Below are 14,734 nucleotides of genomic sequence, written 5' to 3' on the forward strand. Positions count from 1 at the left end.
CTGGGACAAAGCTTTAAGGTTTGTAGAGCTCTGTCAAATATGTATATATATTTTTAAAAGTACTTTCAACTCGTATGTAGGTTGGTACACTTTCCCTGTTGCACTATAAATATGTAATCCTTTGATTTTTTTTCAATATGCTGTAACTAAAATATATATAATGAATATCTACTTAAGTATCTTAAATGTAAATTTTTCTTATTGAAATATTAATTGATCGTATGCTTAGGTGATTCAAAAAACAAACAAAAAAACATTTGTATTAGTTGTATGCAATTTACAGGAAAAATAAGTCCAAACTTGAGATTGATGAATAAAAAATATTTAATGTGACTAATGTCGTCACAAGCAATATTTGTGTGTCAATGAATGATTGGTTAAAATTACCATTGTAATGTACTGTATGCAGTTATTATACTATATGAATGTGTGTCTTTGATGAACCTGTGACTTTAAGGAAGGGGAGGGAGTCATGTTGTCATGTTGAAAGGGATGATAGACTTGAAAGCGTGAAGGAGAGTATCTAGCTGCTTGCTTTGTAAACACGTTTTGGTTGTGGAGAGTAAAGAGTCAGACATTCATCATTGTACTACATCCCCAAAATGTTATCAATCATTCAAACCTGATTTACAGAATTCGAGATCTTTAATTATTAACCTGTAAATAGTACATTTCTGTTAAGTGTATGCTAATCCATACATTACCTTAATGTAAATCTTTTGCAGCGTTTAGTGCAGAGGACTGCTAGAAGACTTATCTCTACTGGACAGCATTTTTTTTTTCAACTTGTGCGTTATCTGCCCCTGACATGCTCCCTCACACTTGGTGAGTGTCACTTCTCCCCATCCTCGTCATCTCACAGGCCTTCCTGTCCCTCTCTGGATGCCAGCAACTCGGAGTGATGGAGCAGACCGTTGTCACACGCCAGTAAGTGTTTGGCTTGTTCACCACTCAGCGTTACAGCAAATAGTCTTTGGCTATAAGCCGCTACATGCTTGCCTTCCTTCTTGGCGTTACATTCACAAGCCACAACATTCAGTACACTCACTTAATCAAATGAGATCATCATCCAATGTAAGAGATGCATACACGCTTTCAATTTTCGAGACACCACTTGATTCAATGGTGTTGTGGCTAATTTCCCCATTGGGAATTGGTAGAAATTGTATTTATTCTAGGGGTGTCAAAATGTGTTTGTTAATTTTGAGTTAATTTAAAGTTCCTTTAACGCCACAATTTTTCATAGCCGCGATTAATGACAGCCCCTTACTTGGAAAACATGTACTGGGGGAATTCCAGTCGCAATGCAGCAGACATGTCCACGTCAAAATTTAGCAGTAATAAATTAGTATTTTACAATTTTGAAAATGTGTACAATTTCACTTTCTCTTAATTTGAATAGAAAATGCACTGAAATGTCACCAAAAAAAGAGTTCGCAAAGAGTTTTATTTTTTAAATATACCGGATCTACCTTGATGCCAACGTTCGACTTCCGGTCCAGCACGTGTAATTTTGAATGCTTTCTATCCCTTGCGGCGGCCGTACGGAAAACGCACCGCGTCCGTTCGGCAGTCATTGGGCGTCACCCTCCCCTCACGCCGCGCTCTCGTCATTCACCAGGCGCATTCAAGAGTTTTGATCGTTCCTTTACAAACGCTACATACCCGTTTCACATTGCCGCCATTCTACGTCACTACGCACAGAATGCGTTGCAACGTAAATACAATGACGGGGCACGTCCAAATAAAGTTTCTACAAAATGTTATTAAACTGGAAATTATTTTTGAAAGATGAACCTCATACTTATGTTAGTAACAACCAAATAAATAATATAGTGCAAACTTGCCATGACAGTCGGGGTTCCTTAATACAAGAACAATAAAAGTGTTTTACTAACTGAACATGTACTAGACCTTCTCTATCAGGATTTCAGGAGAAGGGGGATCAAAGTTCGTCCACAGGAAGTAAGCCGAACTGGAGGTCAAACAACGGCCCTTACGCAGCGGCGCTGACCCAGCCCGGTCTGGGCGTCACCACCACGACTATCACCACCATCACGCAGTCGGGCGGCGACTGGACCAGCGGCCTGTTTGACATCTGCGGGGACAAGTGGACATGTAACAGATGTTCATGGAAGTGTTGTCCTTCTTTGCTTCCGGTGCTTGAGAATGCGTTCTCCCTGCGCAGGTGTCGTCGGCGCGCTGGCGCCGTGCTGTTTGGACCTGAGTCTCGCTAACCAGTACGGCGAGTGTTTGTGTTTGCCTCTCCTGCCAGGGTCCACCTTCGCCATGAGGGTCGCACTCAGGGAGCGCTACAAGATACGAGTGAGTCTCATGGGGGGGGGATGCGGACCCATAATTTTGAAAATTGCTGTCAATATTTCCTGTCAAAGCTTGGGCCCCTCCAGCTCCCTCTTTAGGCCCCATCTCAGGCGGCGGCCATTTTGCCACTTACTGTCGACTGAAAATGACATCATGGAGCCTAATGGCTCAGCTTGTGGATGTCACATGACCAAACCCAGCTCTTAGACACCGTGATGTCATTTTCACTCGACAGGAAGTGGCAGTGTTAAGTACTGGACAAAATGTCCGCCCCCTGAAATTGATATATATATTTTTTAAGACAGGTGTGTTTTTCTGCTGAATTGATATTCCGATCTGTGAATGTGGAACTGCGAAATCCCGAATGAATAGCATTCTTGCTGTGTTCCACAGGGGAACATGTGCGAGGACTGGAGCGCGGCATGTTGCTGTTACTCCCTGGCCGTGTGTCAGATGGCGCGAGAGATGAAGCGGCGCACGCTGACTCGCACGTACCACGTGGCCACCGCGCTGCAGTGCTCTTGACTGGAACCACCGCCACAGCAGTCGGAATTTACCGCGGCCGTCTCGCGCACTCGAACTCTCATTCATTCGGAGGGACCCTGAAGGAAGCCTTTACTGGCCACTTCATTAGGTACACTTGCACCATCGGAAATCTATTGCAGCAATTGTCTTTATTAAAGAAAAATACTAATGCACAATTAATTAACTCTGCCATGACAATCACAATTAAGCATTATCATGACATTTGGCGATTATTCTGACTTTGGTTACCTAATTGTCAACATGCAGAGGACAAAATATTAGGAACAGCTTTAAATTTAGTGTAAATTATAGCCTGTGTTATTATTTATATGATGCATCAAGTATGACCATAAGGTGATTTTGAGACTTGATATTTGTTTTGTTAATTAGATGAAAATTGTGTTATGTTGTCAAGAAATACAAAATATGTGGCGGACAGTGGACACTTTTTGGCTAATGTTAGCAATTTTATGAGTACACCTGTATACTGTTCAACAAATGTGTTTCCAAATTCTGAAAGACAAGTGCTATAAATGTGCAATCTTTACTACCATAATCAGCTTTGTCTGGTTCTCATCAAAATGCATTGTAGAAAAAAAAGAAAAGAAAAATGATCTATATTATTTTACAGCACGTCCAGAAATATGAGCCTCATAATCTTTGCAGCCGCCGCGTTGTAATGCTTTATGGATTTTGCAGGTCTGAGCTTTTTGATTTTTGTCTTGTACGCCAAAGGTCAGCTGACACATTAAATGTAATCCCCCTCTGCTACATGTCGGCGAGATAAAGCGTGGAAGCAATGCGGGCGCAAAGCAAAGATGGGCATCGGCTGAGCCAATGCAGTGGATATAAAAAGTCTTCACACCCCTGTTTAAATGTATGAATATGAAAAATGGGAACAAGACAAAACGTTTTCCACCATTATGGACTAATAGCCTGTGCAACATACTGTAAATTGGGGAGGAGGGGGGGGGCATGAATGACAATGGTGTTGCACAAGTATGCACACCCTTTTGTATTCAGAAATGAGCAGTCATGTGGTATGTGGCCATCTGAGGAAAAATGTTGGCCCTTTATGCTTTAGATTGTGCCAGTACCTAATAAAGTGCCCAGTGGGACCCCTGACGAGAGATGCTCAGACGCCGAAAGCATGTTGATAATAAATTGCGTTTTCATATTTGCAATTGTGCCTTTTAACGCATCCCTGCCCACACGTTCCCATCCTGCGGGCGTTCAATCATGTTATTAATCCTGATTGCTGCGCTTCGCTCAGTTTGAAATGCCAGCCAGCAAGCGTGTGAAAACATCGTTATACACAAAGCAGATGGGTGCTCAAAGGGCAAACATGCCATTAATTACCATCTAGTGGAGGTGGCTGACTACCTGGCAGCTAATTCGCAGCAATTTGGGAAAAGTCGCATTCCTGTTGTTAAAGAGAAAATGTTGTAACCCAAAAACTCGCCACTTTTTGCGGTCTCACTGTATCGCAGATTTTTGACCAACGTATCTAATTTTACATGATGGAATTGTCGCTATATCACTGGATTTTGTGCCAGTTCTACATGGCCTCATGTTACTGGACACTCAATAGGAATACATGCGAGCCAGGAGGAAAGAGTAAGTAAAAGGCAATCTTTGGGTCCAGGTTCTAGTTTGGAAAGCTTCTTGTGCCTGCTGACTGCAAAGTGCCTATTGTGGGGCTTTTGTGGGAACAGAATTTTGCCTAGTCCCCTCCCCCCAAAACACTTAAAGTGAACTGATTGATTTCATGTGCCAGTTTGGCTGGCTTGGTTTCTCCATCACTCTTCTTTAACTGCACAGCTGATCTAGTACCAAAACCATGGCAAACCCCACGAATAGGAAATATTGGATTTTAAGGTCATTTCTGGGTCTGTCCATGTCCCCTTCTGTGACTTCAGAAGGTTTATTGACTTTTACAGCCAGGGCTGTGCAGTCCTGGAACACGAATCTGTCACAGCCAGAGATGTAAAAAAAACAAGAAGAAGAAAAAAGCCATTGGGAAAAGTGTTTTTTTCCCCCCTCCCACTTCTGGGTTCTGCCAGTTGTGGCTTGGGAATTTTTCCCAGTTGTGACTGAAAAAGGCTTGTGGCTGTGCCATTCCAGAGGGGGGGGGGGGGGGGGGGGGCTTCGCCTCCGCCTCCGCCTCCTCAGCCACCAGGGGGCAGTCTTGCTGCAGATGCGATTTGACTGTTTTCTAATAATAATCATTGTGAGTGAAGCTGCCCAGAGGGAGAAGTAGTCAGTCCAGTGTGCTGATCTGAGGTCAGATCCGGATTCCCCCAGCGGGAGAAGAGGTCAAGATTTGAAGCAGTCCTGGCGCATCTCAAGTCAGCAGGCGGGCCATAAAACGTGCGCGCTCATATTACTTCCTGCACTTTCAGCATCAAAACGCACAGATGCATCAGATGCGCACACGCGCTTATAGAAAACAGCCCTTTGGGGAAATGTGTGTATGAGTCATTTAGGCTCCATCGCACTCTTTCGCCACTTGCAAACAGATGAAATCAAAACATGGCTCAAGGGGGAGCACATCAGAGCCCCCAGTTGCACTCCCACCACCACTTTTGTAAAGATGATGAGGCGACAAAGTAGACCAACCGCCACTCATTTTCCCCCTTCCTATTTGATCACCTTTCACTGCTGTTTCTATTTTTTTGTGTGCCCTTTTTCGGGTCACAGGTGAACTGTTCGAATCTCGTTTGCTTTTAAAGGTCCCCTAGAAAATAACAGCAGACTGGTTAACGCCGTCAGCATTCATGGCGATGTAGCTGTAGCTGGTAACCAACTTGGCAGTTAGCTAATGTGCAAAATTCAGACACTAGCTTCTAAACAAGCAGGAAACAAAACACAAACACAAGAAATGCTACAAAAGCTCGCAAGTTAGCCCCTTTGAGTTCATTAAAAAAAAACTTTTACACTATTTTAGGGGCTTTTAAAATTAGTCAAAAAGCAGAGCCATAACCTAGCTAGTTAGCATCGTAGATGTATTAAGCTAACCTCACTGGATGGCAGAATTTTCAGAACAGTTTGGAGTTTTTATTTCAATTCCCAAGCAAGGAAGTGATGCTGCGGATCAACTGAGCCCCGCAAGCATGTTAGCTTGCGAGTTGCGACTGAGCTAGCTGATGGCTAGCACCTTTTGTTGCCATGTAAAAAGTCCCGTGATAACCTTTTTTCTTTTCTTTTTTTTAAAGTCAAACTTTATTGTCAATTTCTTTATATGTATTAGGCATACAAAGCAATCGAAATTCCGTTTCTCGCATTCCCGGTGTCAGCAAGACTAAAAACAAGACAGAAAATAGTAAAATGCTCATGCGCAATTAAAAACAGAAGTATGAAGAACTTAAAAACAACTAATATGTAAGATGCAATTTCTTGACAAGTAAGTTACAGATGGCAAGTTCACACAGGCACAGTGTAGCAGAATGTCAGGAGTATATAAATAATTAAGTGTTTGATGCATATCGAGGCAGTGCATCTTGAGGAATGTTTTGGCGCAAGTGGTAATCGAGGTATCAGTCAGCAAGATCATCAATATGGTGCTGATCATTTCAGTTGGAAAATATAAATGACTTTTGCTGAGTCTAGTTTTACGTGGATCCGTTTTTTGGGAGGACTTCCGTCAGGCGCAGGCAACGTTAACTTGTAATTACTTCACGTTAAAGACCTAAAAGGCTCGATTTGTTTGTAATTCCATGCGGCGCGTAAGATGGAGAATGTTCAAATGTCTTCTTCATACAACACTGACAAAGTAGACAAGGAGAAATATGAAAAAGGGAAAAGTGGGGTGAAATCTGCAAAGCTGGAACAGTTGCTCCCTTGGTGATTACAACATGTAGCACCTGGACTTCACGCACGCACACGCACCCCCCCCCCCCCACACACACACTTCCACTCCGTTCATATCACATCCTCACTGACAGTCTTTAGTTACAAACTGATCTCTCTCTCGCTCCTGCTCTCGCTCTCGCTTTCGCTTTCTCTCTCTCTCTCTCTCCTCCCTCCTCGCTCTCTCTCTTGCTCTCTCTCCCCCCTCTCCCTTCCCTCTCGCTCGCTCACTCTCTCTTCCTCTCTTCTTTCTTCCTCTCTTCTCTCTTCCTCCTGCCTCCCTCACACACTCTTTCTCTTGCTCTCTCTCCCTCCCACTCTTTCTCTTCTCTCTCCCTCTTTCTCTCTTGCTCTCTCTTCCTCTCATCTCTCCCTGCTCTCTCTCTCTCTACCCCCTCACTCCTTTTGCTCTCTTCTCTCCAGTTCTCCCTCTATCCTTTCTTATTAAGCCCTCTTAGTCTTTGTCCATCACTCTCTCTCTCTTCTCTCTCTCTCTCTCTCTCTCTCTCTCTCTCTCTCTCTCTCTCTCTCTCTCTCTCTCTCTCTCTCTCTCTCTCTCTCTCGCTCTGTCTCGCTCTGTCTCACACTCATTCACACATAGGCAAGTCAAGACACACTGGATGTGTGAGAATTGAGCTGATTGTATCATTTTTGTGTGTGTGGACCAGTCAAAATGCACACCCATGCACAAGACACACATGCCTTGATGTCAAGGGTTGTGCCTGATAAGCACAGGGTGACAAGAAGACGCACACACACTTCTGTACTTACCAGCAGCATTGCAAAATTAGCTTCATTCTTGTCCTATTTATGATATTAAATTCTGTTCTTATTTAATTACGATTTCAGCCTCAGGCCAAACACACGTCACCAATTTTAGTAGCGGCTGTGTCATCTTTTTTCCCCGTTCCGAAATGAAGTCAGACAGCAGCCAAATAATGAGGGCGAGGTGCACATTTATCACTTTGATCACAGGGGTGACTCGCTATTCAGTGGAGTATACAGAGAGGCTTGTGCAGTGCAAATTGTGCTTTAAGACACCCCAGATGAAACTGAGTAGGAGGATAGTGGGGGGAAAAAGGCGTAGTTAGAAAGAATGTTCTCACCAAGGACAGTGTCATTGATTTATCGATAAACTGCACACAGCACAGCTATAATACGTTAGATTTTTGACGAACTTGCAGTACTTGAGAGAAAACGACGGACTTTTGTGAGTTCACCTTTTCTGCTTGCGATGGGATGACAAAGGAGGCGTGTTGCATTCAGGGACGGAAAATAGACCGACGCCAAGGTTGAACTGTTAACAAAAGTGACAAAAGTTATTACAGCAAGCTCATTCTTGTGTTTATCGGTCTGTTAACTCGTACTTGCTCAGTTCTCGTTCACGGATATACATTTGTTAACTCATTCACTGCCATTGACGGCTATAGACGCAATTTTTTAAAAACTTTCTATTAGTTTAACATTTTTTCCCACTTTTGTTAACAAGAGTATGAAAACCTATAATTTTTTAAAATTGTACTAGAACAGATATACAATTTGTGATTAATCGTGAGTTAACTAGTGAAGTCATGCGATTAATTACGATTAAAAATTGTAATCGACTGAAGCTCCTAATTTTTAATAATCTTTTCTTTAAAAAAACAGATTATTCAAAATTTAAAGAAAAAATATTAAAATAAAAGATTATTTAAAATTAGGAGCATCAGGAGATTAAAATTTGTTATCGTAATTAATCACATGACTTCACTAGTTAACTCACGATTAATCACAAATCTGTTCTTAATGTACCCCCCAAAAAAATGTAGGCCTGCATACTCTTGTTAACAAAAATGGGAAAAAAATTCAAACTAATAGAAATAGTTCAAATACATTTTTGATGTCTATTGCTGTCAATGGCAGTGAATGAGTTAATTAGCTGCTTCTTGGAACATGCAAGAGGATATAATGCTGAATTAATACTGCATTGTTCAAGCGATGCCATTCAGATTAAAAAAAAAATATCCCAAGTGTCACAATTAGGACATCGAGTTCTAGCAGCGTAAATTTGGTTAACATCGGAACCAGGTCAATTTCAAATATGGATGCAAATGCGATTTTTTTCAGATATTTGCCAATGCGATGTAACATAACATAAAGGCACAGATTGGATATACCCATTCAAATAAACACGTTAACTCATTCACTGCCATTGACGGATTTAGACGTCAAAAATTTATTTGAACTATTTCTATTAGTTTTGTTTTTTGTGAACGAGTATGAAAACCTAGAAAAAAGTATTTATTGTACATTTAGAACAGATATAAAATTTGTGATTAATCATGGAGTTAACTATTGAAGTCATGCGATTAATTACAATTAAAACTAAAACTAAACTAATTAATTGTAATTAATCACATGACTTCAATAGTTAACTCACGATTAATCACAAATGTTATATCTGGTCTAAATGTACAATATTTTTTTCCCTAGGTTTTCATACTCTTGTTAACAAAAGTGGGAAAAATGTGAAACTAATATAAATAGTTAAAATTATTTTTTGATGTCTATAGTCGTCAATGGCAGTGAATAAGTTAAAAACTGATCAAGGTCAATCTAAACTACAGCGAAAGCATAGGCTAGTGAAGCGCTAATGGTATGTCGGCTCCCTCTAGTGGTATGCGTTGTTTACAATTCAGTCTATGGCACAGGAAGTTCATATTGCTTTTATCTTCCTATAAATGTAGCCTTAAAATTTTCTTTTTTTGTAAATTGTTTTCTTTTCATGTAGAATACATTTTCAAGTACAGTTGTATTCAACTTTTAAAAACAGAATCATTTAAGCTTTTTTATTCAGTTTCATTTATTTAATATTCAAGATGCATTACGTTACAGTGGTTTTCAATGATAGTATGCTTTTTATTAATTTTTTTAACTACTGTATTTTAATGCCAGTCATGATGGTGCTCCTCGGATAGCAAATAATTTTTTTTAGGTGTAAAAAAGTTGCGAACCACTGGCATAGACAATTGCAAATAGTCTAAATGTGCTACATGCACACATCATGGCGGGTTCGAGTCATGAAGTGGCATCCATCCATAACGTCCGGCAAAACGTCATCAGACATAATGGCCTTTCAATTCACATCAACGGGGAACATTCATTGATTTGATGTGAATAAATGCAGTTTCTAAGTGCTTAACTGTTCTCTCTGCAGGCGACGTGGAGCCTTATTGGCATCTGAAGAAAAAGCAGAAGGGGGAGAAAGTCTCCTTTGAATGTGCCATCTCCGCTTCTTTCATGTGACAGTTTCAAAGTGAATTTTTACGAGGACTATTTGTTTATCTGTTGCATTGTGAAGCCTTGGGTGGCTTCGGGATCCTGGAGGTTTCCATGGATCGGAGGAACGGGAACTGTACACAGTTGGGTGAGTCGGCTTTTTACAACTAATCTTGCACAGCCTTACCTCATTTTATGTATTTTATTTAACATATACCATCACCAGGGGCGTAGCCAGAATTTTTTTCATTGGGGTGGCCAGGGTGAAGTTCATACCACCATGTGCCTCCACCATTGACCATCACATGCTGTAACGTAATCTAATAATAATGATGATAATTTATCGTTGCCTATAGTATTTAAAATAACATTTAATTATTTTAATATAAAAGTGTTTTTTTGCGCGGTACCGTACCTGCTCATATTTCTTATGGCAATGGTGTGATATTGCGAGCTGGTAACAAAAGTTGCAGGCAATGCAAGCAGTGTTCCAGTAGCAGCTCAGTCCCTTATGACCTATGCAGGGCCAAAATGAAATGGAAAGTTTTTTTTTTTTTAATGTGCAAATCGAGTTTTTTTTCCCACCAGTGAGCCTTCAGGACAGAAATGGAAAAGCTGCTGTTAAGTCAGTGAGTGCCCTGCAGGCAAAAGCAAACACAGCCTTTTTTTTTTATTTCCTTTTCTCTGCTGTCACTTTGCAAAAGATACACTTTAGAGCAATGTTTTGACAAGGCAAAAAACATTTGGTGGCTTCATTCTGCCACACAAATGAATTTTAATTTGCCGCCAGTTGATGGATTGCTTTAGATTTGACACTTCATCAATTAGAATACAAATATCATTCCAAAAATGTTTCAATGAGTCAAATGTTCATTTATGGGGGGTCAGTTAGGACACGTGAGAATAGCGTAATATTCCAAACACTTACTCTCAAGTTTATACACTATTTGTTCAAAAGTTTGTAATTTCTTAGAAATGTACTTATTTTTATGCATATACTTAAAAATACAAAAATCTTTTGCATCAAAATTCTATCATGCTTAAAACTTAAAAGCAAGTTTAGGTCTGGTGAGCATCTGCAAACCCCCCCCCCCCCCCCCACCCCCCATACTCACGAAAATGTATCTTTCCCTATTTGAAAGTCTTAATTGAATACTTTTCTTGCTGCATGATTACACCTTGTCATCATTGTTTAGTGTGAAAAAAAAAAAAAAAAAAACAAGACCTGCAGGCCATTTGCAATCCGTCACATCCCATTAAATGTCCTTTTGACCCTTGTGCATATGTTAGCTGGCATCTAAAATGTTGGCAAATGTTGCATAATGCTTTCATGTCCACTACACACACGCGTGCACCTGCCGTTGATATGAAGGTGTTCTTTCATTTCATGGACGCGTGTCAGTTGGGTCCGTATGTGTGTGTGTGTGTGTGTGTGTGTGTGTGTGTGTGTGTGTGTGTGTGTGTGTGTGTGTGTGTGTGTGTGTGTGTGTGTGTGTGTGTGTGTGTGTGTGTGTGTGTGTGTGTGCGCGTGGATTATTACTACACTGCATGTCAAAGGCTTCAGCGCATTGCAAAGTGTGTAGGTGGCGTACGGAATGATGGCAAGAGAGTGCAAGAAGTGATGATGAAAAGTCCTCAAATGATATTTCCGTCCCCCGCTGAGGCTGTCCTTGCTTTCGTCTCCGTGATGTTGCTAATTGTAACAAAGTTGGCTGGAGCTGATTGGCTGACAGAAGACAAGCAAGGGACCAACTATAGAACATGCGCAGGACAGCAAGCAAGCAAGAAGTCAAGAAGAAAAGTCTACACTCAAAAATGCACTGATCCACTTAATGGGTCAATTTGACCCAAATTTCAGTTTTATACAAGATGATCTAATTTATTTTTACCCAAAGTTGGGTCAAATTGACACAAGTAGAGGATCTGACCCAACTTTCTGGGTTGTTTTATGCAAAATTTCTTTTTTTTGGTCTTTTTTTTTTTTTTGCAAAACGACCACTTGTGTCAATTTGACCCAACTTTCTGGGTTGTTTTATAAAAAACGACCCCCCTTTTTTATTTTTTTTACCCAAAGTACAGGTTGTGACCAAAACGTTTATGGGTTGTCTTATACAGAATTGCCGAAACTTTCTGGGTTGTTTTATACACAATTACTTTTTTATTTAATATTTATTTTAAATTGTTTTTGCAAAACGACCTCTTGGGTCTTATTGACCCAACTTTTTGGGTTCTGTTATATGAAATGACTCAATTTTTGACCCAAAGTTGGGTCAAATTAACCCAAGTAGAGGATCGACCAAAACGTTATGTTTTTTTTGTCTTTATACAGAATTACCCCCCCAAACATTTTTTTTTTTTTTTAGCAAAACAAAACAAAAAAAACCCCTAGAAAGTTCATTTAGAGAAAATGACCCCATTTTTCATCCAAAGGCACGTCAAACTGGCCCAAGGATATGACCTGACCTAACTTCCTGGATTGCTTTATACAAAATTCCCTACGTTTTGACTCAAAAGTTGGGTCAATTTTAGCCAAGTAGAGGATCATCCATTTTTGACCCATATTGGGTTATTTTTGACTCAACAGTTTTTAGAGTGGGATCTCTTGAAACAAAGCATGCGGAATGTGAGCAAGTCTTTAGAAATCAAAAAATAATCAAGAACCAAGCGGCCTCGTCTTCCTTCAGAGACAAACACAGTCTGTGCCCATGCGAGCGTGTCCAATCGAGCGAGCGTCTTGAGAGGATGACACGTCACTCAAAGGCCGACACATACAAGGAAGCGCGATGAGGCGTTGAGTGAGCCGACTGCTGGAGGTTTCATTCAGCACGATGACGACGGACGCGGAAATTTGTGCCTGCACGTTGATACAGCCACACGAGCGGCCTGCGCTGCCGCCTGCGCCGAAAACGTCGCTTAATTCAAAGACAGGATTATGATGAAGATCACATGACGAGACAACTAGTCAAGGCAAGCAAATGCAACGAGGCGGCAAAACGTTCTCCAGGAGAGAGACTGACACTTTGTTACCTTTTTATTCTTCTTAAATAATCAATTTTGTATTTTTATGAGCTATAAAGTACCTTTATTATTATGCTGCTGTTGCCATTATTCTGGTTTTATATGAAAAAAATACCAGATTTTAACTCATTCACTGCTATTGACGACTTAAGACGTCAACAATTCATTTGAACTATTTCTATTAGTTTAACATTTTTTTCCACTTTTGTTAACAAGAGTATGAAAACCTAGAAAAGGGTTCTTATTGTACATTTAGAACAGATATAAAATGTGTGATTAATCATGAGTTAACTATTGAAATCATGGGATTAATTACAATTAAAACTAAATTAAAACTAATTAATCCCATGATTTCAATAGTTAACACACGATTAAACACACATTTTATATCTGGTCTAAATGTTGAATATTTTTCCCCCTAGGTTTTCATATTCTTGTTAACAAAAGTGGATTTTTTTTTTTAACTAATAGAAATAGTTCAAATGAATTTTTGACGTCTGTCGCCGGTCCATCCGTCCGTCCCTGCATCTGCAAGATACACCCACCCAAGTCCCCAAATATGTCTCTTTGTCCAATAAAGAGTGGACACACATAAATGGTCCTGTTATCCAGGGCCCATCTGGGAATTTATGGTGCGCTAAACATCTCCGACAGTTTTCTATTTTATTACAAGCCTGCGGGGGTTGGGGGCAAAAGGAAGCAGGATTCAGTGAGAAAATCCCCAGAAAGTATCTTAAGACGGAAGCATGTCGAGACAAAAGACAAGTGAAAGAGACAAACGACAGGACACAAAAGACAGATAAAGATAAGTAAACAAATGCTCGAGACGAGCATGTGGTTGTTCAAAGGGAGCAGCCAAGACGAGAAGAGCGACGCAGTGAGCAAAAAGACTTATGCTAAATTAACTCATTCACTGCCATTGACGGTTATAAACGTCCCAAAAATAATTTTAACTATTTCTATTAGTTAATTTTTTTTTTCTACTTTTGTTAACAAGTGTATGAAATACCTAAAAAAAAAAGTATTGTACATTTAGAAAAGATATACAATTTGTGATTAATCATGAGTTAACTATTAAAGTCATGCGATTAATTATGATTAAAAATGTTAATGGCCTGACGCTCCTAATCTTTAACTCATTCACTGCCATTGAAAGCTATAGACGTCCAAAATTCATTTGAACTATTTCTATTAGTTTAAAAATGTTTCCCCATTTTTGTTAACAAGAGTATGAAAACCTAGAAATATTTTTTTTGTACATTTAGAATAGATATAAAATTAGTGATTAATCATGAGTTAACTAGTGAAGTCATGCGATTAATTACGATTACAAATTTTAATCGCCTGATGCCCCAAATTTTTTAATAATCTTTTCTTTAAATTTTTTTTTTAATTTTTTTAATAATCTTTTCTTTTTTTTTAAGAAAAGATTATTAAAATGAGGGGTGTCAGGCGATTACATTTTTTAATCGTAATTAATCGCATGACTTCACTAGTTAATTCATAATTAATCACAAATTTTATATCTGTTCTAATACAATTTAAAAAAAAATCTAGGCTTTTATACTCTTGTTAACTAAAGTGGTAACAAAATTTAAACTAAAAGAAATTGTTTAAATTATTTTATTACGTCTATAGCTGTCAATGGCAGCGAATGAGTCAATAATCATCTCGTCAGGCGATTACATTTTTTTAATTGACTTGCATGACTTCACTAGTTAACTCACAATTAATCACAAATTTTATATCTGTTCTAAATTTA

The 14,734-nt window shown here is 39.6% G+C and overlaps 2 protein-coding genes across 3 annotated transcripts in view; both read left to right on the forward strand.

Moving 5' to 3' along the window:
• Positions 1–10,035, forward strand: plac8l1 (PLAC8 like 1). 2 transcript variants are annotated; one of them, XM_086098536.1, is made up of 5 exons: positions 1–18; positions 863–927; positions 1,913–2,118; positions 2,189–2,325; positions 2,716–3,620. In XM_086098536.1, the coding sequence occupies exons 2-5, from the start codon at positions 902–904 to the stop codon at positions 2,845–2,847; spliced, it is 501 nt and encodes a 166-aa protein (XP_085954662.1). In that variant the 5' UTR covers positions 1–18; positions 863–901; the 3' UTR covers positions 2,848–3,620. The 2 variants fall into 2 exon arrangements, 1 of the variants encoding a protein (XP_085954662.1); XR_015097396.1 differs by lacking the exon at positions 1–18 and adding an exon at positions 9,893–10,035 and having other exon boundaries at positions 549–927; positions 2,716–2,956.
• Positions 9,971–14,734, forward strand: part of grxcr2 (glutaredoxin and cysteine rich domain containing 2) — a 19,679-nt gene continuing 14,915 nt past the window's right edge. Inside the window, exon 1 of the mRNA XM_086098532.1 lies at positions 9,971–10,102. The gene's annotated coding sequence lies outside the window, so the exon portion shown is untranslated. The remainder of the gene's footprint in view (positions 10,103–14,734) is intronic.

The sequence above is a fragment of the Leptonotus elevatus genome, chromosome 16 (assembly GCF_054856555.1).
Source record: "Leptonotus elevatus isolate MCC_2025b chromosome 16, RoL_Lele_1.0, whole genome shotgun sequence".
Taxonomy (NCBI): Eukaryota; Metazoa; Chordata; class Actinopteri; order Syngnathiformes; family Syngnathidae; genus Leptonotus; species Leptonotus elevatus.